General features: G+C 39.2%; 1 protein-coding gene across 2 annotated transcripts in view; it reads right to left on the bottom strand.

Moving 5' to 3' along the window:
* The window catches only part of EFL1 (elongation factor like GTPase 1), an 89663-nt gene that overhangs the window by 32499 nt on the left and 29618 nt on the right, over positions 1 to 27546 (bottom strand). For both annotated transcript variants that reach the window (XM_031440680.2, XM_064480641.1), the window contains exon 15: positions 23674 to 23812. In XM_031440680.2, coding sequence (XP_031296540.2) covers positions 23674 to 23812 — 139 coding nt within the window. The remainder of the gene's footprint in view (positions 1 to 23673; positions 23813 to 27546) is intronic.

Below are 27546 nucleotides of genomic sequence, written 5' to 3'. Positions count from 1 at the left end.
TAAGGTAAATGTAAAATTAAGACAATGATGTATCTGTTTCACATTAATACAACTGATGTAAGTCTGAAGAAAATATGTGTTGGCAAGTACGTGCAGAAAATGCAGGTCTTATGAACTGGAGATGGGAACAAAAATTGTCACAACTATGTGGAAGAACAATTTTGTGATTTCAGCCAAATATGCTCAGACTGTGCAACTTACCAGTTTAATTTCTAGTTGCATATCCCAAAACAGTGTGGGTAGTAGGCTCAATAGTGTACCAGTAATCTACCACCAACAGCGGTGCAACTGTAGTGGTACACATCTAGGCGATTTGGTAACTAGTGGGGACATTCTGGTTGGGGCTGGCTACTGGCATTGTTGGGCAGGGCCAAGGACAAGTGCCTTGGAATGTGTGGAAAATTTCCCACACAAAGACTTTTCCTAAGCTGCACAGTTTTTGAGTATTCTGCTGGACAAATCTGTTTATAACGATCTGAGTTTATACTGAACTCTGTTTTAATAACAAAGTGTTTTTTTTTGCATAGTTTAATATATGTTGAATTGTCAGGAACTTTGTCCTACGGCACCCGATCCTCAGTACCATGCATCTGCATCAAACTGCATCCGTAGCTGTCACTTCCATGGTGACTACAAGTATCTGACTTGATTATGCCGTCTAGTATAGTCAAACTGGAACATTTATATACTGCAAGGTACTTTATTTTATTGTTAAAAATTTTTTTTAACTAGAAGGTTAAAAAAAACAAACCCAGCCTTTTTGTTGCTCCTGCCTTGAACGCTTGCATTGTTTGAATTATCACATGGCAATAAACCCTGGGATTATGCTGTAAATACATTACATTTGCATCAATCAATTTAGATCGTAGAAACTGAAACTGTGCTCTCACCTCTGGACTGCCAGACTTGGATTTCCCTGGTGCCTAGTGTCCACAGAGGGAGTCTTGGATTCCTATCTGATAGGGAGCTGGAATGTTTCTTGAGGTTAACTGAGGTCCTGAGAGTGAGGAGTCTGGTAGCCTTAGACTAAAGGACTAGATCAATCTTAGTTCCACAGAAAGACCCTGATCTCCAGACCCACTCACAGGCCACCCTGGCGTCAGATGTGAGCCTGCGTCATCTGATGCCACCTCGTGTCCTTTATCCTTGGTAACCATCGCCTTTCCAATGGTAAATATTCTCCTCAAAGTCAATTCAGGAATTACGGAATTTAGAGGGTCCCAAGGAAACTGATAGTCTAGTATATTGTGATTTATTTGAGAGCAGGGCTTCACACAGATGGTAAAGAAGTATTTCACATAATCCCTGTGCTTTTTAGATTTATGTCAGCAAATGTCTACTGACACTTGTGTTTACAGATCTGTGCTGAGTACCACGGAGGAAGCAGAGATGAAGAAGACCAAGATCCCACAATTTTCTTGCATTTTAGTATTACAAGTGCTCCTAAAGCATTTGAAAAACTCAGTCACATTACTGCTGATAATTTATTTCAATCCCTGAGCCTGGGAGCCTGAGGTTTCCGTGACTGTTGCCCTATGTCTGCGTCTTGATGTGGCACAGTTGCCATGCGTGGCATGGCACATGGTTCTAATACTCGATATTAGAACCTACTGAAGAAATGCAATTCCTAAGGGGGAAAAGTAACAATATTAGAATGTTAGTGAAATGTTAAGCACATAGAGGTTACTTTAATTCCAGCCAATAGTTTTTCCAGTGCGTGCATTACCTCCCTGTGTGAAGCACCTTTCCAAGTGGTTCTGTTATTGTGGACTGATCAATTCATATATCAATGAAGTAAGAATAAGAACTACAGGTTGGATTTTTTAAATATTAGTATCACCTTAAATATTACTGAGGTTTTACATTATGGTAGTAATGGGTTTTAATTTTATAATATTATGAAAGCACAGTTGGTTGGTATTGGTATTGTAAAGCAATTAAACTCCTTTATCAGAGACAAAGTAATTTATACCAGAGGGCTGGATTAGTGCAGACACAGTTAAAAGGCGAACAAACTGATACATCCATTCTCATTTGCTGCCCGCTTGTAAAATGACAGGTCAGTACATTTCTACAAGGCAGCAGCTTTCATCACTATCTAAGAATACGCTAAATGCCTAGCAATACAGGACTGGCTAATTAAATATGCTATTCCTGTCAATAAAATACCATACAGCCTCTAATAAGCTGAATTTTCAAGACTGTTTAGACAGATAAAGCAGGATATAAAATTTTACGTACACAGGATTTATAAATAAAATTAAAAGAAATTTAACTAAAAATGAAAATTGTAACAGTGTTATTAGTGTTGAGATTAAAATGACCATTTTAAATTTAAAAATTATTAGACAGTTATTAGACACAAACTACAAGAACTTTTGAGCTTTTAAAAAAAAGGTTCCATTAACAGAATCCAATGGATATAAACGATATAAACTGAAATATGGCAAAGATGACACTGCAGCACAGTGGGGACTTGATAATGACTTTAAGTCAATAGCATATCCACATCGGCAGAAACAATCAATCTGGTTTCTACTTCATCCACGTACAAAAGCTGGTTCAGGTGGATTACAGGTCTGAATCTCGTAAGTTAAAAAAAAAAAAAAACTTGTGGAAGAACAACACAGAACTTCTTCATGACTTTGTAGTAAGCAGGTTTTTTAAACAAAAAGCACTAACTGTAAAAAACTTGATAAATATTAGACTAGATTAAAATTAAGAACTGCTATTCATCAAAAAGCCGCATCAGAGAGCAGAAAGGTAACTCAGGGTAGGAGAAAGCATTTGCAGTAAATATATCCGACCAGGGACTTTCATGCAGAATATATAAAGAATGCCCACAAATCAATACCAAAAAGGCAGAGAATCTTAAAAAAAAAAAAAAAAGTAGACAATGACTTAACAGCAATTCACAGAAGAGTAAAAGTCAATGGTCAATAAATAAATAAAAAGGAGTTTAACTCCACTAGTCATCAAGGAAACCAACTACTACTCCATACACACCGGAATGGCCCAGATGAGAACACACACAAGTGTTGGCCAAGATACGGGGCCCCGGGAACTTTCAAGCACTCCTGGTGGAAGCACAAACCGGCTAGCTCACTAAGTCTGAGCATAAACCTACCCTGTAACACAGCAGGTTCTCTCATACAAGAGGACATGTATAAGAATATTCAAAGCAACAATACTCATAACAGCCAGATACTGGAAATAAACTAAATGTTCCACTGGGAGAAGAGCAGATAAATTGTGGCGGTCACACAATACAGCAACGAGAATGAACAAATCACAACCACATGCAGCGACACGGATGAATTTCACAACCAGAACGATGCATGAAAGAAGCCTGACACAAGAGCACATTCTCTATGACCCGGCTTATATAGAGCTCAAAAACACGTAAAATTCATCCATGATGTTAGAAGCCAAGAGAGTTGCTACCCTTAGGGGTGGAGGGTGCTGGTGGCAGTAACTGGAAAGGCACTTGGCTTCTGGCATGCTGGCAGTGCTCTGTTTCTGGATCTGGATGCTAGTAACACTGGCATATGTTCAGTTTAAGAAAATCTATCAGGCTGTGGTTTAAGATTTGCATAGTTTTCTATATGACTATTATGCATCAATAAAAGTTACTTAGAAGTGTTATTTGGCACAAATTACATGGATATTTAAAGTGCTTCTGAGTCTTTTACAGACGCCATTAGCTGCAGCTAATAAAGAAAAACCATTTCCCAGCCCTTGAAAAAGAACTGGCAGCAAAAGAGCGAGAGCATGGTTTGTCTCCTGTATCTTTTCCCCCAACAGCCTCCAAGGACTAATGAAAGGTGTCTTTCACCGCATTGTCCTTACACAGATTCTCCTGAACATGTCTGTCCTTGAGCAAATCATTTCTTCATCCTCCTGGCTGCACACTTCTGTCTACCCTCTGGTTCCTGATACTCCGTGGTTCTTTCAGAGGTTGGTCCTTTCAGATACCCACTGGAAGACACCCTAATGATTGCTATTTCTTGGTTTTTGGTCTGCTTCACTTTGGGGAGAAAATAAAACAATCCCCAACAAACATCGCACAATTCTCCAAAGCTGCCTTTACTTACGTATAAAAATCGTCCAACACATTACCCAAGAATTTCCAAGTGTCTCATTCCATTTTTACTAGCTACCACTGCTGAAATCTAACCACCATCAGAGTAAAATAATCTCAGCTCACATCATGGGAAATGTTCCTTTGGCTCTAAGAAAAACAGAGAATAAGTGCTGTGAAAAGTAGGTCAGCAAAATAATGTGAAAGTCATTTCCAGTTGATTATTTCCATAATATGGTCCACAGCGGCCTTGTGTATATGAGTCTGGCAAACACCCCAGAAACACTGTGAGGTAAGATTATCATTTCTAACGGACCCCAAATAGGAGACCTATTAAAAAGGTATGTCAAGAGGCCTTCTTTTTACTCCACTGGGCACTTGGGTATGTTTTCTCTGACAGCCACAAGTGTCCTTCTGATTTATTAATAAGCTTAGTCCCTAGCAAAACCTGTCGCAAACTAAAGGATGCCTCCTGGTAACAAAACACTGAAATGCTAAGAGAGCATCTGTAAAGAAGCCTTCATAAGACAGACTAGTGCAAACCGTTTACTGGCGGCTTCCCAGTCTGTGCCTACAAAGTGGAGTCAGATGAACAATAGTCAAATCCCACTGGCTCTCTGTCCCCACCAGTTCATATAAGGCCTGCATCTTCCTGACCATCATCATCCCAGGAGCTGATCCTCGAAGGCCCACGAGCTCACACCTGCCGTGCTTTGTCATGGTGCCAAAACTCTGCGGGGTCTCGGATGCAGGGGAAATGCTTCTTGTGTATGCTACACCCTGTGACAGGGAAGACAGTGCTTGTGACCCAGTGTCTTACAGAGGTCAACTCTTTCAGGGTTTACTCTTACCTTTCAGAGGCCTCGGGCATGGGAGCCAAAGGGCTGGGCCAAGAGGTAAAGGAAGCGACAGGCATCACACCATCCCTCCCTGTGGAGATTGAGGCTCAGCTAATGGACCACCCAGTCACGTCTGGTTTCTTGTTCCGTTCTACCAATATCTGGATATGCCCCACAACTGCACCCCAGAAGGTAACGCAGTCCATGCTGAGGCTATGACTATTTGAGTTATTGTTCTACATTAAGAAAACAGCGCATGGTATTTGGCTCAGGTGGCAGAAGAGAGGCCACACGACTGAGTACACTCCGGTCGGGGGAAAAGCCTTCAGGGAGACATGGAAGCAGCTAGGCTTCCAGATGCAATACCATATCAGGTTGGTAAATGCCTCACCTAGAAAACAAAACCTCTCTAGGATAGTCTGTTTTCGTAAACATCAAGGGATTTCTTTAAAGCTTTGCACACAACTTTTTAGCATGCTTGTAAAACAGCACTGACCCTGATCTACAGGCAGAAATGTGAAATGTAAACTCACCAAGTCCTTAGAGCTCATCTATTTCACAGATGAGGTCTCTGAGGGGGACAGTGGGGAAGAGCTGATCCTGGGTCCCAGTCCCTGGCAGTTCTGGAAAGAGCCCGGTTTTCCTGACACTCAGGGCAGGGCTTTTTCCTCTAGGCCACGCTTCCTCGATGAATTCCAGATAAAGTGAATTATATTTTTTCATCACCAATAAATAGTTACAATATTTCTCGTCCTTTCCAAAATCATTGAAATTTCATTCACATGCCTTTCCTCCACTGACAGAAAAGTAAATGACAGATCTGGTAAAGAAGAAGTGAGGAGGAAGAAAAGGCGGGGACAAAGAGGCAGTGGGTCCCCCGTCCTCTGTAGAGCTGGCTAGCACACAGGACAGAGTGCACCAGGGTGGAGAGGATGTGGCAATAATTTCTGAAGACGCATCTGTGCCCAGGATCATCCCTGCAGAGGGGCAAAAGGGCTGGGCAAGTAAACACCAGGGACCCTGGCTATGAATGTTTTCATACAGGGAAACTGGGTCACAATGAACATCAACTGAAACCTTCAAAGGACAAACGACAGTCCTTTGACCACATAAATTCAATCAGGAAAGGAAAAGGGGAGAGAGCACGAGCTGTATTTCATCCCAGCTGCTACCCCTCCACCGGCAACACGGAGAACCTCAGGTGTTCATCAACCATTTGGCTGTGCCGTCTCCTTTTCTCTCATCTCTTATCTCCTACCCACCCTACTACGGCCTCACTGCCTCTCTATTCAGATAATCACCAGAATAGGTATGCCTGGAATCTAGTAGGCTCTCAGCAGTTATCTGTTGAATGAATGAGTGAATTTCACCTCTGTTAAGTGTCAATTAAAATGAAGGAATAGCTGTGATCAAACTGGCAAAAAACCCAGAGCCACCACAACATAAATACAGTGACGGTCATCACAGCACTGTCTGACAGGAAAACCACCGAAACAACGAACTAATTATTCATTAGGAAGGAGCTAGTTTAAAATACTTGTGGTACATTCATAAAATTTATTTAGCCATGAAACAGAATACAGTAAATTTGAATGTGATAACGTATTTTAAGACACAGCACTGATAAAATACTCTAAGCTATATTATGATAAAAAAAAAAAGCAGAATAGAGTAAAACAACATTAATAATGAGATTCTTCCCTTCCCCTCTGAATATAAGGAGATGTACTTGGAATACGTTGTACACCTGGTAAGAGGACACCCATGGTACACAGGTAAACCTGACTGTCACAGAGAGCAGCTAGGTTATCAAAGTAAGCCCTTCCCAAAGAATATGGAATGGATAAAATATCCCAAGTTCCTTTAAGCTCTAAACATCTAGGGTCTTATGATTTATCAGCAAATTCCCCTTCCATACATATACGGCACCCTCTAAAATCTCAATATACGACCTTGTCCTGAATTTAACTGTGATAAAATGATCCCCAGACGACAAAAAAGACTAGAGTTAATTTGTACTTCTGCTTTTGCATACAAGTGCAGGAATATCATTTAGATACACTTCCATTGTGATTATACTTGAACATAGAAAGGAAAAAAAAATCAGTTACTTGATACATAATCGGATTTACTATCCTCGGTGACAGTAAGAAAATCAGAACTAATCACACGAACAGAGGTGCAGAACTGGAAGAAGCTTGACAGCCTCTTTGCTTTAAAACAACCTGCTGCGATGCAAAATCTCCCTCATATATCCCTTAAGAGAAGATGGTCACAGCAGCCCGCTTCCCTGATGCAGGAGCATGAATTCTAAGTTGTGTGTGTGTGTGTGCGTGCGTGAGAATTCACTTATCATTGTGAACACCTACTGCACAACAAGTTCTCTGGTAGGCAAATGAGTAAGACATTGCTTCTTCCGAGCAGGCTCTTCTTGGCTTTCGTATAGTTGTATTCTAGTCACATTCCTTGTTATCACACCACTGCCTCTAGTTTTACTCTCTGGAATAATACAAACCTTTAAATACTTGAAAGCTAGCTATCACACCTTCCCCAACACTTCTGTTTCCATAAAACCCCTAAATGTTTCCCATTCCCTCTGTGTGCCACATATAAATTTAACAGAGTAAAGTACTACATGTAGGTAAAAAAATCAGTTGCCCACACAGGTACATTTTCAGGCAGTCATTTGTATGAAAAGGTCTTCAGCTTGTGGCTGACAGTAGGTCTGGTGCACACTAACAGTCTGCGGTAGCTGCTAACCCAAACTTAGGTTTCCTTCGTGAAGCACAGGAACCAGCTCACAAAGGAAAAGCTTCCAGCACTGGTCACCTACAAGTGAAGCACTATTCTGTTAGGAAGGGACAAACCTGAGTCTACCCAGAAATGGCAGAAGAGGATGGCAAGCTGCCTGGAAATCACATTTTCTAGTTATGAAGGATAAGGAGCTAAAATGTGGCTTGACGTCAGGTTTAATTACCAGAGCGGAGCAGTCAGCCTGTAAAGGCACCAGCGACAAACAAGTGGGAAGAAAAACTGGGCATCCAACCTCATGTCAAGGCTGGAGCCTCTATGGCACGGGGCATTTTTAAAGGGCAGGGGATGGAGAGACAACAATGAGGTCTGCAGGTGAAGAGGATCACCCAGCAGGAAAGAGAGCTGGGCGGCGACAGCACACTTCTGGCCCCGGTTGGTGGGAGATGGCACAACGATGTGAGGACTTGCCCAGGGAATCTTCGTCGAGAAGCCCTGTGACTGTATAGTCATTTGGTAGCAAAAAGGATCCATTTCTCAAATGTGGGGAGAAAGAAAAGCTGATAATCATATTTTACAATAATTTTGTCCTGAATGTAAACTTAATTTTCTTTAGTAACTGAGCGCCTTACATATGCCAGGGTGTATCTGCCTAACTCTTCAAGCACACAGGATAAAAATAAAATTGGCAGTGAAGTCGGGTTTTTAGCAGGCAGCTCTCTCTTCTTTCTTTGGTCAGCTAATCTCATTATTTTGGTGGTGGTGGTGGAGAGACTTGCTTCCTTAGGGTGTGGGGTCACAATACCACTCAGCCACCTTCCATTATTAGTTGTCACTGGTCACCGACCCTTTTGTCCCTGCTCCACGGAGCATGTCACACTACTACTCCGCCGACTGCAACAGAGGCCGGCTGAGGAGAGGAGGGTTAGTGATAAACTGCACCCTCCCTCCCTAAATCTGATGGAAGGAGCTGGAAGAAATGTAGTAACAAAGTTTCTAAGTATGGTCCAGCAAAATGTACCCTGCAGCTCTGAAGCACTGCAGTTTTAGCCATTTTGAATATTATCACTGGGTTTATAATGGGCCCTGTGTTCTCTGTGAACAGGGTCAGTTGGCAGCTGGTTAAATTTCGTAGGGAGTTACTGAAGCCAACATTAAAACAAAACCAAGCACAGGATTCCCTAAAAAGTGCAAAGTACCGGGAAGTCTGCCCAGAAGAACAGTATCAGAAGGTTATCTCATGAGTCCAAGAGCAGAACACTCGAGCAGTACATATTATTAATGAAGGCTCGCCTTTCCTGGCCGGCTGGAGCCAGTCATGTGCTCATGCCCATGGTTTTGGTTTACATTCTATGGGGCTGTGGCAGTCTGGGACCTCAGAGGTGAGGAGAGAGGTGAAGGAGGCTAGAACAGGGGCTAAGAAAAGTGACCCAATCTTATAGTTATCCTTATAATCAGTGCTTAATAATTATTATTTTTTCTTTTTTGGGGGCGGAGTGTGATAAGGTTTTTTATTTTTAATGGCAGTGCTGGGGATTGAACCAAGGACCTCATGCACGCTAGGCATGCACTCTGCCACTGAGCTTTACCCTCACCCCGCTTAATAGTCATTTTTAATCTAAATATTTCATCTTTGATATCGTTAGGGAAGTCATCATTTAAAATATCTATCCTGGAAAGCATTGACTGCCGTATTACTATGCAAAAGACCTGCAGTTGAGCTACACAGGATTCTGAAGAGCAAATTCTCCCGGTACCCGCAGGAAACAGCAGAAGCAAAAAGAACGTTCAAATCATGACCGTAACACACATTCACAGCAACCTCGGAGACTGATGTTTAGGAACGTTAATTAGCTTCAAAAGAGTTTTCCTAGCAGTGGAGACGACAAAACCCTGCACTCAGGGTGACTTGTGAAGTGCTCAGCTCAGCTTCCTGGTGCAGGTGGAGGTCCATGAGCATCGTGGTCTTCTCCCTGGGAAGGAACCAGGTCCTCCTCCTGCTCCTTAAGTCACACTTCACTTTAAATCAGGGCCTGGCTATACTCTCCCAGCAGGACCAACCACAAAACTAAACGACATCCCTGCTCAAAAACGGGAGGCACAGCAAACCGCCCGAGGGAGCGCAGACACACTTTGCAGTGCTCTTCCACGCCCTACTGAACAGTCTCCCCAGCATTTCATCTCCTTCACGGTATTTTGAGAATTTTTGTCCCCACATTTGGAAAAAAAAAAAAATGGAAGCTAAGTAGACTACAAGGAAGAAGTTGAAAATTCCTAACTACCAAATTTCTCAGAGATTGACAGAAAAAGGTTAGGATAAAATAATTAACCTCACAGCCAAAATAAGGATCATCTTAAAAACAAAGAAATGGAAAGTTCTCTCATCTGAGGATTTTGGGACAAGAATAACTTAAAGAGTGGAGTGAATAATGTAAGTCCACTGTTAAGCTAAAAAATTAGAACTTCATTTCTCCATGCCACATTCACATGAAGCCAATGCTTCAGTGAAGAAAAAGCAAATCTGTCTCTAAAACCCCTGCCACGATGAGCCTGATGCCAACTGCATTTCCTTTTTTTAGTGGGTATCCTGCTTTAAGCTATCCAGATTTTCTGAAATATTTTCTTTTACTCTTGACATTCTGATTTTGTCTGAAATATTTCTAGGAGCCTTCTCTCTCCTGCTCCTGCCCCCATTTGCAACTACGCTCATCACTCAGGGGTTTTACTATGAGGACCCAAGCCCACAGAAAACCTCCTCCCATTATTTTTTTCTAATGTACACACATACACATTAGTATACATATTTATCTATATTGAATTCTAATCTTTTCACTCAGAACTTTTATCTTTTTTCTTTTCAGTTCTATTAGAATTCTTCAGCTTTCCTCTCACTGATTAAGGTTTCTTCAGTATCAAATCCATTCCTCACAGCCTTGTTTTAAAATCCTACAATCACGTTTGTAATTTCCAGTGTATACATTTTTTCTCCTCTCAGATCACTTATTTATTTATCTTTTTGACTACAGGCTCTGATTTTATCAATGCAGTAGCCTCCTAATCTTACTTTGGATAATAACTTCTTATCCTAAGTTTTCTCCGGGTCAAATAGTCCTATTCACTCTTGTGGGTCAAACTGGTCTCTTTCTTTTGAAATGCCACATCTTTCTATACGTCCACTGATGTCTTCTACGTTCACGCCAAGAGAGGAAGCACCCATGTTGGTTCTGCGAGTGAAGGGCTGTAACAGACAGCACACAGGTTCCTGTTCTAATCTTTGGTCTTCACAAAAAGTGGAAGCAAGATTTTAGATTTATTGGAAATTTCTTTGCCATCTTGGTGATTCAATTATCTCTATGGTATAAGAAAGGGTCAGCAAGTAGAATCAGAGAAGAGAGCTTTACTTTTGTCTCAAATAATATCTTTTTCATGTCCTGAAGCACTAATACAGATTTAATAGAGGTGTATGTGTGTGTGTGCGCGCACAAGTTATCTTTAATGTCTGTGGGACATTTTAAAAATGGATACTAGGTCACCAGTAAAATCTCAATAAAATATACCGTCCCCAAGGTATATACTGCACAGCTATTATTTTATTCTCTGATTCTCCTTGATTTTTTTCCATTCTAGTTTGCATGCTTACTGTGATTAAAAAAAAAAAAAAAGGACTTTCTGTCATGAAAATTATTTAAAATGCATTTCCACCACCTTAGGGATTTAAGGAAAATTGAGTTTTCTTTGCCCCCTTTTCTCCTTGGCTCAACCACAGCTTTCCCTCAGTATATTATTTATTATCCACATCTCAGTAAATTATATATATTCGTATAAAAAAGAAGAACAACAATGAAAGAAATGAGCTGCTAATTTCTAAGATTACTTCAAGTTTTCTTTGATACAAAAGAAAGTTTAAAGTTTCCCCATTCAAATGTGCCCTATCTAAAACACCTGGAAATCATTTCAAAGTTTTCAAAGTCACTACTCTAATAGGTATTACTTCCAACCCTGCCATTACTGGCCTTTGAAATATAGAAGCTAAAAGCAGACTGGACAGATCAAATACTATAGATAAAAGCATTTTGAAAAGCATACAGTGCTATAAAAACATAAGATAGTAGTATTAAAAATGGATTTGGACATGAAATTCCAAACTCATTCATTTCGATGATTCCCTTAAATCTTGGACAAAGGCAGAAAATAGTGAGACTTCAATCCAGATCCAGTTCTGCATCTTACTGGGATCATTTCAGGCCAGTCAGCTCTAATCAAGTTACACTCCACCCATACATGATTAGAAACAAACCGAGAGCCTTTGGTCAAGCGCCCCAGTTTTTCACTCAAAGCCATCATGCTCACTCTTTTGGAGGACATTTGGAAATTCTGTGATCAAATTTGAAAGTAACTTTTCAAGGGCTGTGTGTGGTCTTTCTGACAAAGAAGAACTTTAGACTTGTGGCAAAGTTAAAATCGCTGGCTGTAACTGATTAGCTAGTGATAAAATAATCACAATGACAATGGATATGGACTTACAAACCATGAGAAATCCTAGACCCCAACACACGCCATGTTAACTGAATGAAATTTATAATATCACTCTCATTCACCCAGGAATATATGGCCAAGATACAGCCAAAAACATGGAAGAAAAGGACTGCTGAAGACACAACAAATGGGATTTTTTTTCTAACATCTGTTGAGGCAAAGAAGGTCAGGCACGCTGCAACTTAAAGTAACAAATACAATAAGTAAAACCAGGCACAGAAATGTATGGAAGCTACTAAAATAACTCAAGTATAAGCAGATGTACCATTTTGTCCTGTAGGAATTACAAAAACTAGAATTATTCATAAATAATTATTAGTATTTATCATGCTTACTAAGAGCTTTATGCTTAACAACTGCTTTAATAAGCATTGCCTTATTTGGGTTTCACAACACCATGGGGCAGGAAAGGCTCATGTGAACTGATAGGGCATTAACAGCAGTAATGAACCTGAAAGTGTGTCAGAAGAGATGTACACACTCACAGTGCAGTGCCTCTTCACACTGTGTGAGCTGAGCTGTACAAAACTAACAATATATTCAACCACCATTTTGTAAAAAACGGCAAAAGAAAGAGGCAGAAGACGCGTGTGTGCACGAGTGTGCACGCTGTATAAAGAAAACCTATGGAACAATACATGCCAATTTGATGTCGATGATTCCATCAGAGAAGTGGTGGCAGAGGCGAAACTATTAATTTCTGACACTGTTATTGTTCGGAGTTTTACTATAGGCAAGTATTACTTTTGAAATCCGAATGAGTGAAATAAAAATAAAAATGTACCATCTAAATTTGCCAACAAGAACGTGTAACTTCTAAAACAGAAAACAATTCAAATTATATATATTTTTTTAAATAAAAGAAAAAGAACATACTCCAGGATTATGCAATGGTTTGTGATTATTGGATCCTGAAAACTGAATAGTGAGCTTTATGATCAAATATACCTGCTAGAGAAAAAAAATACAGATTCACGAATTTATTGAGCACTGACCATCATATGCTAAGCAGTTATCTAATAACTTAGGACTTAGAGAATATTTGTGCTCAGTTTATCCATAACATCTGCCTTACTTACAACCAATTAACTCCCTTTCAGCTTTGCAGATAAGCAGAACTTATGCTTCAAATATAGATTCAAAGATGACCATACTTTCTAAAGCTCAAAGGCTTTTAGTCATGAGAGTCTGCAGCACTATTACATGTAAGCACAGTTAAGTCGTCCATATTCTGCCTAAATTTGGAGGCACGTAGCCAGAGCAAAATTTGGCAAAGCCTTTAAAAAGACTGATTTTTTTCTGGTGTTGTAAACTGCCTATGATGAGAAAGTACAAGACATATTTTACAACTTAAATTCTAAAAAAGTGGCATTCTTCCCTCTTCTGGCTCAGAAGTGATTAACCGTTACTGAATACACCTAGCTTTCAAATTAAGAAGGCAAACTTATTCTGTAGAAATACACATAGCTCAGTCAACTGAATTTGCTCACAAAAATCTCTTCCATGCACCCCTTGCATGGCTCTCCAACTACTGTTCCACTTGGTCTCTCCTAACTTTAGACACAGTCACGTTGCCAATGCTGCTGGTGGCCACAGTGGCTCAATCAAGCTGCTCTCTCTCTGCCACAGCACTGGAAAACTCCTTTGCCTTTACATTTAGCAGGAGTGTAATCTTCCAGAAAGAACTTTAACTGAAAAAGAGTTTACTGAAAACTTATTTGAGAGTCCCCAGGCAACAAAATGAGATAAATGGAATCTCTTCTTAAACTTGGCGTGGTCGGAGTCACCGTGGGGCTGACTGTATCCCCATCGCTGGCTCAGTCCCAGCTCCTTCACCTGAAGAACATTCACTGTATTATCAGACTGGACCGAAATCCACCCTTCTTTCTACAAGACTAAACTGTTTCCTAAGATTCATTCCATAAATATTTCTTGAGCACTTACTTTGTTCAAAGCATAATGCTAGATATTGTCAGAGATAGAAAGATGAATCAGGTGCCATTCTGAAAGAATTTATAATCTGTCTTAAGTTGGTGGGATACATGAATAACATTTCAGTATTGACTCATATTTAAAGAATGATTTGAAAAAGTAAGGGGCAGCCGTTAATAGAATTATAAGTAGGATACGCCTTTTAAAACATTAGAAAATCTAAAAATATGGGAAAGATGCACTAAAAAGTATTAAAATCAAGCATAAACTACAACAATCAAGGGAAAAGCATATTAGTCATAACCAGCATGACAATAGGATTCATCATCCAAACTAGCATTTTCAAAGAAGAAAGGGGGCACTACTAATAGCTTCTTCAAGACAGCAGGCATGAACCAGGATGCCCTGAGCAAGCCAGGCTGCGATGTCTCCCTAGTTATAAAAACAGTTTGCTTTACTAAGAAAGGCAGACGGAGTTAATGGGTACAAACGATCATCTTCCTTTCCACTCCCCACAGTCCTGTTTTCAGAATCTGAAGACCAATGAGGTATACTGAAAAAAGTGGAAAACAAACTAGGGTACACACAAAATATTCTTTCTACAGCTTTTTTGCTTTTTTGGTCATGATGTGAGTTTTGGAAATATTTTTACATCATTTAGAGTTAAAATCAATATACCCGAATTATCTATAATTATACCAGTAAACTAATACCTTCTACTTGTTTGGGCTTTTTATTTTTTAAAGACAATTTTCTATTTTAACATAAGTTTAACATATTGGGTTATAAACCTGTCTAACCTCATAAAGGGGCCTGTTTTTCAAACTTATCAAAAAAGACTTTGGGTATATTAGACTTATATAGAAAATTAGACTTTCCTGGGTCAAACAAATCCAGAAAATGCTCAAAGTTACTTGAAAAATGAAGATATTCTGAAAGACCTGAAAAGACTAATGTTACATTGCTTACAAACTCTCATAGCTATGAGATTTCAGGCTGTGAAGAGCCCTAATGTGTCTCGTATCCGGGCAGATTAATATATCTACATATGAAAAACAAACAGCCACACTTAATGCACACAACACCCAGCCTAGTTGTCTACTCCAAGTTCTGCACCTCTAAATTAATGCAGGTCCTTGGAGAAATTAATTCCTGGTGAACACATCGAACATCAGAAGCAACAAGGAAACAAACCAGGAGCATATGACTGGTGGTCACATGCTGGATACTCAAGTTCCTAGAACTTCTGTCTTCCATTCTCCCTTTCTGATCTGTAGTCCCTCAGTTTCCCCATATACAATCTAAAAGCCAAATCACCAAACTAATAAATAACAGTAATAATATCTCCTAGAACTCTCAAGACTCTCCCTTCCTCCTGCTCAAAATTCTACTCCATCTCTGTGCTCAAAAGGTGCCACTGGGAGGGTAGTACACAGTCATTCATCTGTTCACTCACACTCACACTAGAATATGTGTCCTAGTAAAGTATGTGTAGTAGGCTTGGGCTCAATACTGGAAATGCCCAAAGAATGATGAACCCTAGCCCAGAAGCTTAGAGACACCAACTAAAAACATAAACAATATAATGGAATAAATGTTCTAAGAGAAATGTATTAAAAGAGGTATAGGAACCCAAGGGAAGGAGCCAGGTGATCCACCAGAGCAGCTGGGGAAGGCTACAGAGAGGGGGCAATTGAGCTGGGCCTTGAACCTGAGTTTATCAGGCAGTGAAGGGAAAGAGAACACTGGAGGAGAAGAGAGAGCATGTGCGGGAACACAGAGGTATAAAAATCTTGATATATTCACTGCTGGTGGGAATGTAAATTAGTTCACCACTATGTATGTTCCTCAAAAAATTAAAAATAGAACTACCATACGATCCAGCAATCCCACTTCTGGGTATACATCCAAAAGAAATGAAACGAGGATATCAAAGAGAAGTCTGCACTCCCGTGTTTATGGAGGCATTATTCACAATAGCCAAAACATGGAAAAACCTAAGTGTCCATCAACAGACGACTGGATAAAGAAGTTGTCTCTCTCTCTCTCTCACACACACACAGAGAAACATTAGTCAGCCATGAGAAAGAAGGAAATCCTGCTTTTTACAACAACATGAACAGACATTAAGGGCACACTTAGAGAGAGAAGTCAGACAAAGACAAAACTATGTGTTATCACTTATATGTGGAATATAAAAAAAGCCAAACTCAGAGAAACAGGGAATAGAATGCTGGTTACCAGGAGGTGGGAAAATCAGGGAGATTGTATTTAAGGGTACAAACTTGCAACTAGTAGATAATAATTCCTGGAGATCTAAACCATAACATAGTGATTCTAGACAACAAGCCTGTATTACAAACTTCAAAGTTGCTAAGAGACTAGATCTTAATTGTTCCCACCACAGAAAAGAAACGAGAATTAGTTATGTGGCGTGATAGAGGTGGTACCTAACACCACGGTGGTCATCATATCCCAAGACATGAATGCATCAAATTCCACATGCTGTACACCTTAAACGTAAGCAATGTTACATGTTAATTATACCTGAAAACACATTTATTAACATTCTGATGTATTCAGAAGTGGTGAGAACTAAAGCACAGGGTCTGGGGTGGGACGAGCCAGACAACACTGAAGGGCCTATGAGTTATGGACATAAAACAAATCTAGGCTCTTAGTGTGACATCAGCAGTGAGGAAGCATAAGGGGCCAATGGAAAATACCTCTCCGTGGGGACAGGGGGAGTGGGGTGCCTCACATCTCACCTCTATGCAGTCTCTCTTTCCAAACTGGGTAAACCCGACAAATTCTCATTGTTCAGTTTCTCTCTTTTGAGAGGGTCCAGGCTATTTCTCTTCCTTTCCTTTCCAACAGTTTTTTCCCTTATAAAAGGAAAGACCTGGGTTCTAGTTTCCACTCTCACGACCCAAGCTGGAGGAGACCTAGTTCCTCTCCGAGTCTCAAACTCCCTTTTCACAGGAAGAAGGGACGGGACTACAGGAACCATGAAATTCAAGGACCTAATAAGCAGAGTGCCAAAAATCATTATAGCGTATTTTCATTTTAACCATCACAGAAAGTGAGGAGAATCAGTAACTAATCTCAGCTACACAACTGTACAGAACACAAAATCTGGCAACTAAGGGCGAGTGCCATTTGCTGAACAAGTGAAAACCTTCTCAGTGTCAGACTTCTCACCTGCAAAATGAAGATAATAAATTCACCACTCAAGTTTGTTGTGAGATTTAAATCAGAAAACACAAACAAAAATGAGTCACTGAACACCTGGTGTGCAATAGATGCTCAGTAAATATTGGTTAAATGTATCTCTCAAGTGCATTTACCTATGTGCCATCTCTATTGGGATCAGTTAACAAAAGATATGCAAATATAATGGTATTGATTATGTAAACTGTTTAGAAAATGATATTTTATAAATATCGAGTCCAACACCTTAACCACTCGGCCACCGTGACTTCCAAATTTTACAAATATCATTCTAGAAAAATTGAAGGCGTGTGGCACTGGAGAAAAACACCCATTATACAATAAATCTAACGGGCGCTTCCGTAGAGACCAAAAAGAAAACGTTCTTCTCTCTACCCTACTCCTGCGCCCAGGGGACAGGGGCTTTGCCTTTGATTTTCAAAGCATATCTGATTTCTTCCAGCCATTACACAGTCAAATAAGATGGATTTAGATACAACAGTGAAGGAATAACAACCCTTACTCCAATTCTGCACTTGAACCAATAGACCCAAATCCTTTGAAATATGATCATCAATGCAATTAAGCGCTGAACTGCTGTAAATTAACAAACAGTCATCTGGGAAACATAAAGCAAAACTAGTGACAATGTGCTTCTAATTGCACAGGAGAGCAGGACGTTAGTGATGTTTTATATCATGTTTCGCTGCCCACTAAGCAGCATATATTTTCATAATAATGCTTTTTTCAACTAGAAACAACCCAAGGAGTCATAACTCAATTTCCAAGGTAAAGAGGAAACCAAAGGGAAAAAAATATACAACTGAAACAATGCCTTTAGTATTTGGAAGAGAGGTGGGAGAGACAGGAGAAAGAAAGGGCCAAAATAAATTTAAATTACTGCTCTGAAATCATTCTTAGAAGGTTCAAATAACAAGCTAAACTAATTTCAATTTCTCTATTTTAATGATTCAGAACTCTCAACCTCTGATAATAAAAAAAGCCTGCCTACATGTTTGCAAGACTCTGGGCTGGGCAAGGGGGTATAGTTCACAGTAACTACACAGAGTAATCCTGATTGTGTCAACAAACTTCACTCCAGCAAAGCACAAAACCTACTCAGCACTCATATGCCCTTCACCCAACACCTTAATAATCCTTATAAATACAGAGGTAGAAGATACGAATTTTACACAGGGGCTCTGGCACAGAGCACAGCTCACGCACACACTCACACAGACATCCCAGTCTTTGTTCTGTTTTTCAACATGATGACAATCCGTGGGAAAGGCTGCCCCCTTGTGTTCATCTCAGTGTAGCCGTGGCCCTTGCTAGAGCCAGAAGGCTGCAGATGCCTTTCAACATCCCATGGTGGCTTCAGAGAGCCGACTTAGCCCACTCAACCTCTGCCCAGAAGTCTAAGCTGGTATAAATGATGATCACTGCTTGAGCTTTCTGAGAAAGCAGCAATGCTTCTGAGTTTGTTCAAAGCTAAGAAAACTATTCTGGACCTCTGTGGAGGCACAGCCGCGTGCAGCTAGTCCTTGTGCATACAATTAGGATGAGAACTGCTTTTTTAAAGCTCCTGGTTGTGAGAAGAGAGCTCTAGAGGGATGGAACTCCTAGCTGTCAAATGACCTCTGGACCTCTGGCTTTCTGAATATCACCTAGAGAAATCCAAATAGAACGAAGCATAGAGGGGAGTGAGCAAAGTAATTAAAAAGGCAGAAAAGCCCAAGATGTGGGCAACTAGGAAGGTTCCCGGAAAAGCAACTAAGAGAGTAGGAAAGGCTTATCATGAGATCATCTGATATTTTATATGGATATACTTTTAGGTCTGAAAGTTCCCACAAAAGTAGCCAACTTGCCAGAGATCCCAGCTGGCACACCCAGTGCTGTTTCTCATGAAAGAGATTCTGGCTAATTTGGGATAAAAACTGTGAAGGGCCTATAAATAATTTGTAAGATAAAATTTAAGCACTCAACATAAGAAATCTAACCGAGTGGGTCATATAGAACCAAACATACAGTAAGCGTGAAATACATGCATGTGAGAGGGTGACCAGGCTATAAAACGTAAGCAAAGATCTGTCTTTTCAGAGCACAATAGTTCGCTATGCTTTTATTTTTTTAAACTTCCATCTTATTTTAATTCTAAGAGACTTTGGATCCTGAGAAAGGAAGGCTTATCAAAGACACTGATATCACTTTTCTTTTCCCCAAATCCCTCTACCCCTAAATCTCAAGTGAAATGTCCAAAGAAAGGTAAAAATTAGGGAAAGGCTATGTCAACAGAGGAAAAGGTCTCATCCAAATGCCAGAAAATTTGAAAGATGGAGCTAGATTAAAGGTCACCCAGGCATCCTAGAATTAATTTATGCCACTAAGAGAGCAACTGGTCTCGCCATGGGTTAAAAATAAGAGCTCCTGGAGCTCATAAATACCCCAAGTAAGAAGGCAGAAGGCTTTTTCTCCAGAAGACCCTGGCGCAGAAGGAATTCTGGCTGCTTGCCAGCTGGCTCAATCTCAGACAGCCAGGCCTGGGGCCCGTGACAAAAGAACCTGTATGAAAATGGAAACGGCTTCTCCCCAGAATGGACTACTATTGGTATAACTTAGTGGTTTAAAATGATTCAGTACTTTATAAGTTAGGAGAGCAGAACAACATAGGTTTAAGTCACAGCCCCTTCCTGGCTCCCCTCCCCATCGCTAGAAATGGCTCAATATGGTAAGAATGTCAGTTCTTCCCAAATGAACTTATAAATTCACACACATAAAGTTATTTCTTACTATAAGAACATGTGTATGTATGCATGTGTGCTTATGCATGGACAGAAGTTTGAAACAATATACACTGCACTGATAACACCTATAGTGATTACCCCCAGGAAGGACACTCACCTAGTTTTTTCTGTATTATTATTATTGAGTTGTACAGTAAAAGAAGGTGGTCACGATTTACTTCTATAAATAGAATGTCTTAATATGGATATTTAATTTACTGAAATGAAATATAATGATATCAAGTACATATGGAAAAATAAATATCCAAGAACAGCTAAAAATTATTAAAGTGAATAGTGATAATACCAGCTTAAGAAAGAATGACTGAAACCACCAAAACCAAACAATATAGACTGGCAAATACATCAGAATAGAAAACAGAGCCAAGAATCAGACTACGACAGTATTTGTAGAAACTTAATTATGACAGAAGTGGTAGTAAAACCTGGAGGTGGGGGAGGACTTATCTGTGATGGCCCAACAGCTATTCATCTGGAAAAAAATAAATAAACTGGAATATTTGGCTTATGGGTAACCTGCCCCAAGCCAGAGCTTAGCTGGGCACATGAGAGTTATAAGCAATATAAAATACAAAGAAATAACACACATAACTACTAGGAAATAGGAGAATAAAATCATTATCATGTGTAAAAGAAAAGTTATTAAAATCAGTTGAAGCCTATAACAAAAATGAATATGCAAAGGAATATATATATGTATAAATGAATCATTTTGCTATACACCAGAAATTAACATTGTAAATTGACTATACTTCAATTAAAAAAATATAATAATCAGTTGAAACTATTAATACTAAGAAATGATTAGTAAGGTAACTGGCTATTTACTGATTAAAACAGATTCTTTCCAAGTGGAAATGTTGATAATAAAGTATATTTAAGAGAAATTCACTAGTAAGTGAATTTAAAGTATGACGAAAGCACCACAAAGGCTTAAGAGTCACAAACTGTTGAGATTTCCCTTGAAATAATCAAATCAAATCTGCCAGTAAAACCTCTCAAAGGCTTCTGACTCCTCAGTCACCCCACATGACTAAGGATTCACACACACATACACATACTTCATTCAATCCACACTGATTTCCTAGCAACTCAGCAACCAACCACGGCAAAACTATAACCATTTCAGGAAAAGGCTAATTAATATTTATTATTTTCCTCATGTTGTAAAAAAAGGAATATCATGTTTCCTCTCAGAATATACCCCTGAAATTTCAAAGATTTAACCATATGGAAGAGATCTGAAAGCGTATAAGAAAAGGCTAAAGATCTGGAATCCTAATTCAATTTCCCCTCACATTTTAATAGGAGCCTGCAGCAAACATTTATGTTTAGAGATATTCTCTGTAGAGAATTGAACAAAAGGCTATTGTGTGTTCAACTCAGTAAGGTCTCTCTGGTCCCATCCATACCAACTTTTCAAACATCAGGTTGGAATTAAGTTATTTTAAACTTAAAATAGACTATTTCCAGACCATAAAATCTAACCACACTTATCAGTCAGTGTAAGTTTTCTAAGTGAGTTATTGAGGACTTCAAATGTGAAATCTGCATTTTTCAAGTGCCAATAAAAGAACTTTCCTTTAGAATATGACTACATTCACTGACTTGTTCAAGAATGCATATAATGTTTTCATTTCCTTCTCCAACAAAAACTTTCATCTGTAGCTGATAAATCTGCCTTGGTATCATTTCTGATGAAAAGCATATGGGTAGCAGTCATATCACTCTCTACTATTTTCTTACGAAAATAGGAATTGCAACTTTTTCTCTATGTTAACAAGAGGAAAAAAAAGATGGAGTTTACAGGCCTGCCTGATCACTATAAACATTGCTGTCTTAATTTGTAATATGTGTCCTGCCACAGGCCTGCTAAAACATAAAAGGAAACATGGAATTATCTATGATTAGTGGTGTGGTCATTTTAAAACATGACCACAAATTCTGACATATCTCCCATCAAAAGGTGTAGTTAGTTCCCTCCCTCTGAGTATGGGCCGATCTTAGTGACTCTCACTGCTGATAAAGAGAATGTGATGGAAATGAAGCTGAAGGGTTTAGAGGTTAGGTCATAAAAGCTGACACAGCTTCTTCCTGCCTCTGCCTTTGGGATGAGCACCTGCAGAACCCAGCCACCGTGCTGCGAGGAAGCCAAGCAGCCATCTGGAAAGGCCACATGTTTCAGCCCCAGTGCCACTTCCAGCTAAGGTCCCAGATGACAACCAGCATCAACCACCAGACATGTGAGTGAAAAGAGCCTTCACATGACTCTAGTGCCCAGGCTTTGAGCAACTCAACTGACACCATGTGGAAGAGAGACAAGCTGTCCCACCAAGCCATGCCCAAACTGCAGATTCAAGGAAAACTAAAAACCATTTTTCTTGTAAGCCGTTCGGCTTTGGGTGGTTTATTACGAGGCAACAGTTAATTGGAAAGTGTAGATTAGTTCAATCACATTCAGCCACTCAACTTAATTATTTTCATTCCAAGCCCCCTGGTCCCCCACGAAGACAAACGTGTTTTAAGTAAACAACAACAGTAACAACAACTGGGCTGACAAACCTGGTCCCAGAAACTTGACAGCCAGCGTCCTCGCACGCGTCACCCTTGCGGGCAGTCAGCCTTCCCGCGTGCTGTTTGCTCCTCACCTCAGAATCCTTGGTCTTCTCGTCTGTCCTGCCTTAAACTTACTCCTAGCTTTGAGAAGTTGCTTTCATTGAACACCTGGCTTGTGAAACTGCTGCTACTGCTACCTATGCCCCAGTTTTTTAACCAATGAACAAGTAAAATTTGCCTAAAACAAGGTAATTCTGACTCTCAGGCTGACTCTAAGATGTTCTGATGGAGCCACTGAAATGGGTTGTCAACCCAACCAAGAAATCATATCAAAAATTTATTGTTCCCTCTAATGAATACCAGGAGGGGAAATGGCCTAATAACCGAAATAAGATTTTTCTCTAAAAAACACAAGCCTGAAAACTTAAAGCTAGAAGGAACCTTGGAGATAATCTAGTTTCGGACTTTCTTCAACCAGTGGTATACTGACCTGAGCCAGGGAAGATTTTCATGACAAAAGTACTAGGAATTTTTACCTCACTCCAATCTTAATGAAATGTCAACCTGCCATAATGGCAATTTTAAACGTTAACTTTGTTTGTATTTTATTTTTACAAACGTTTGTATTATATTTCACAATACAAACAAAAGATGTACAAAATACAATTTTGTTTATATTTTATAGCTACAGCAATAAAATGTATCCATATAATGCTATTTAATGTTATCTCCTTAAAGTTTAGGACTTTATTTTTTTAACGGAACTACCATAATTTACAGCAAGTTATTGGTGTACATGCTAATTACTCAATTGCTCTAAGCTTAAGTCTAAGGACACCAGGAAAAAAATAACCAAACCAAAAACAATATCAGAGTCATTTCCTTCAAAGATTTCACTCAGTCTGAGTAACATGTGAAGTAATCTCAGAACGGAGCACAGATGCAATACACAGCGCCACCTTACCCAGCACATTTCCTGGAGGTACCTCTTCTAGATCTTCCAGCTCCCTTCCCATAAGAAGATACAGGTTTTCCAGAGCACAGCATGCCATGTGGGGGACTGGGGGAAGGTCATCTAGTGGGGCTGAGAAGCCTAGTGGCACCTCGGCAAAGAAAAGTAACAGAAGATAAGTTAGGAGGCATCAAATGAAAATGTTACTTAATATCTACAGTTACTTTTATTCATTAGTAAGATATAGTGCAGTCACATTTCATGTAAAACCTGAAACATGCAAATGTGAAATCATGTGACATAAAAATAAGTTTCACTTTAAAAATAAATTCTGAAATTGTAAAACCTCTTAAATATTTTAGAATTGTTAAGAATTCCACATAATCATCAGCTTTATGGCTAAGTAATATAAGTTCTGTTGTGAGCTGGCAGTATCACATTAACCAATAAGCAAAAGTCCCCACAGCCCTTTGCTAGTATTTATATGAACCATGTCATATGCCAGTTCTGGTGACTACTATGCTATTACTACTATTATTACCATTATTACTTGAAGTTGTTTTAATCTTATCATAATGTCCTTTAAGCCTAACAAGGGCTGGTGCTAGTGCTGAATAACACATGAAAATGAGTAACTTTGGAAAAGTAGTTAGATGTAACAAAAATGACATGAAATGAAATGAAATGGCCAAGCAACGGCTATTTTATGCTACACTGGTAACCTGGAAGAGAGCACACAGTGAAATACTGGGGTCTCTGATGAGAAGACACAGCACACACACAGCCAGGATACCCTAGACAATACATCATATTTGTTCTTATGGAGCTATTGTCTCAAATTATTCAAAATATTATCTTAAATTATTCTGTATCTCCAGATAAATGCAAGTGACCTGTAGGCATTTCAACCAAGGAACCAATAAAATTATCTTTGGTACCCACAGGCCCAAGGCACTGTGCTAGTGCTGTGAAGAGAAAAAAATGTCCCAGATAGAACATATATAAAGATAACTAATACTGCAAACACAGAATGAGCGACAAAAAAAAAGCAGCACAGGCAAGTAAATTCACAAAATCTCAAAGGAGAGAGAAGCTATTGTGTTAGGATAGACTTGGAAACTTCATGAAAAGGATGACCTTTCCAGGCACATGCTACATTTAAATGTACATGTTCTGATTCAGTGACAACTCTGCAGGGTAGCTCTAAAGATAGGTCGTAAAGAAATGTGAACTATAAGGATTAACTTGGAAGAAACAGAATTATGCACAAGTAGTATGACTATCCACTTCAAACAAGCAACAGATACACTGTAATCAGTAAGACAGTTTAGCACAGTGGCCAGACACAGATCAGTACATGAGTTAATGATATATCTATAGATCAGCAATAGAAAATTTATACATTTTAAAACAGTAACTTTTAGAATCACAACAGAATATAAGAGAGCTAGGCATAAGTCTAACAAAAGTGATTAAAGATTTTTATGGAGAAAATGATAAAACTTCAATGAAACATATTTTAAATGACCTAAATAAATGAAAAGCTATACCTAACACATTCATGGATAGAAAGATTCAGTACCACAAAATGTTGATTCATGCCAAATACATGTACTGATTTAAAGCAGTACCAAAGGCTCACTGGAGCTTTTCAAGGAACCCAACAAGCTGACTGTAAACTTCACAGAGAAGAGTAGAGAATTAGGAATAAACAAGATTAAAGAAAAACAAGGTAGAGGAATTTGGTCTTTCAGGTGTCAAAACATGTAGAAATGAAGACAGCACTGGACAGAGACAGTAACAGACCAAAAAAAAAAAAAAATGAAGTCTAATAGCCCAGAAACAAACCAATGTACATGTGAAATCTGATTTACTACAGAACCGACAAAGCAGATCACTGGGAAAGATGGGACAATTAATTCATGGTGTTGGGACAACTGGTTATTTGTATGGGGACAAAAATGAAATTGGATGCCTTCTCTATACCATTTATAATACAAACATCAAATTAAACACTCAAACATGAAAGGCGAAACAAATTTTAGAAGGAAACGTAGGATAAAATTTTGTGTCTTCAGTGTAGTCATAATTTTAATCTTCTTAAACAAAAGGTAAAACCCATAATGGAAAAGACTGATGAATTCAACTACATTAAAATTAAGAACTACTGTCCATTAAAAGACACCAAATAAGAAGTGTGACAAGCCAAAAACTGAAGAAGGAATCTGCAAAACTTGAAACTGGCAAGGAATTAGTATCCAGAATATACAAAAATATATAAAATTAGTATTCAAAATATATAAAAACCAGTATTAAAAAATATATATACAGCACAACAGAAAAACAGGCAAATGACCCAGAGGTATCTTCACAGGAGAAAACATGAATGACCAATAAACATATTACAAAAGTAACAAGGAAAATGTAAGTTAAAACCATAACAAAACACCATATTATATCCATCTGATCAGCAAAAATCAGAAGCCTGATAATAGCGAATATTGCTGAGGACGTGGTATAACTGGAACGGTTATACACTGCTGCTGGGAGGAGCAGTCAGCACTACTTTGAGGACGATTTGGAATTATCCAGCTAAGCTGAAGGTATACACACTCTATTACCCAGGCAATTCCACTATGGGTACATTACCTAGAATTTCTTGCAAATGTGCACAAGGAAATCTATATAAAAATATTCAAAGTATCACTGTTTAAATTAGCAAAAAATGAAAGCAGTCCAAACACATACTGACAGGAAAATGTTTATTTATCTCTATAATGAAGTACTACGCAGCAGTGAACAATGGATGAATGACAGGAATAAGCATCAACATAAATCTACCTCAGGATTAAAGTTAAAAAAGCAGACAGTATAAGAATAACTACAGTAAGATTCCACTTAAACAAAGTTCATAAACAATACATTCTTTAGTAATGCACACAGTATCAAACTATAGAGAAAAACAAGAGAAGGATGTAGCAGATGGACTAACGGTGGTCCCCCAATGACCCCTGCTTCCTTGTGCAATCCTCTCCCTCTGAGGGTGAGTGGGGCTTGTGACTTGCGTCTCACCAATGGCAGATGGCGAAGGTGACGAGTTGTCACTCCCAGGATGGCATTAACATCTTTACAAGACTCTGTCTTGCTAGTAAATTCATTCTACAGTCTCCTCTCTGGCCTGATGAAGGAAGCAGCCAAGTTGGGAAAGTCTACATGACAAGAAACTACAGGCAGCCTCCAAGAGCTAAGGGCAGCCAACAACCAATAGCTGGAAAGAGTCCGGGGCCCTCAGTCCCCTGGGCACAAGGTTATGAACTCTGCCAACACCCTAAGTGAACCTGGAAGCAGACTCTTGCCCAGTCGAGTCTCCAAATGAGACTACAACTCAGTCAACGTTCTCCCTGCAGCTTTGTGAGACCCTAAGCAGGAGCAGCCAAGCTGTGCCTGGAGTCCTAGCCCACAAATCCTGTGAGAGGATAAAATATGCATTGTTTTAAGTTGCTAAATCTGTAGTAATCTGTAACATGCAGCAATAGAAAAAATAACACAAAGGACAAACACAAAATTCCAGGTAGGGTTGTGTCTGAAATAGTTCACTTTTTAAAAAAATAATTAAAATTAGGTTTTATGGGGCTCCAATTACTGAAATAAGGAGTTATTTGTGCTGTCAGTTCGTTTGATCATTCCTGCTTGAGTCGTTTGACACATAAACAGTCGATTTCAACCTCTAGCCCTACAAGAGCAAAGAAACCGTATGTACAGAAGAGAAACTGGAGTGCTCACGGAACTTTTAATACCCAATAAATCAGTATTGCACTAAGTAACAATTCCTTACTCATCTTCACAGTTCAGAGTAAAAAACAAAAAAATTAACCAGCACTTAAC

Source organism: Camelus dromedarius, chromosome 29 (genome assembly GCF_036321535.1).
Source record: "Camelus dromedarius isolate mCamDro1 chromosome 29, mCamDro1.pat, whole genome shotgun sequence".
Lineage (NCBI taxonomy): Eukaryota > Metazoa > Chordata > Mammalia > Artiodactyla > Camelidae > Camelus > Camelus dromedarius.
Note: the sequence above shows the minus strand (reverse complement) of the source record. Positions and strands in the feature narration are given on the sequence as shown.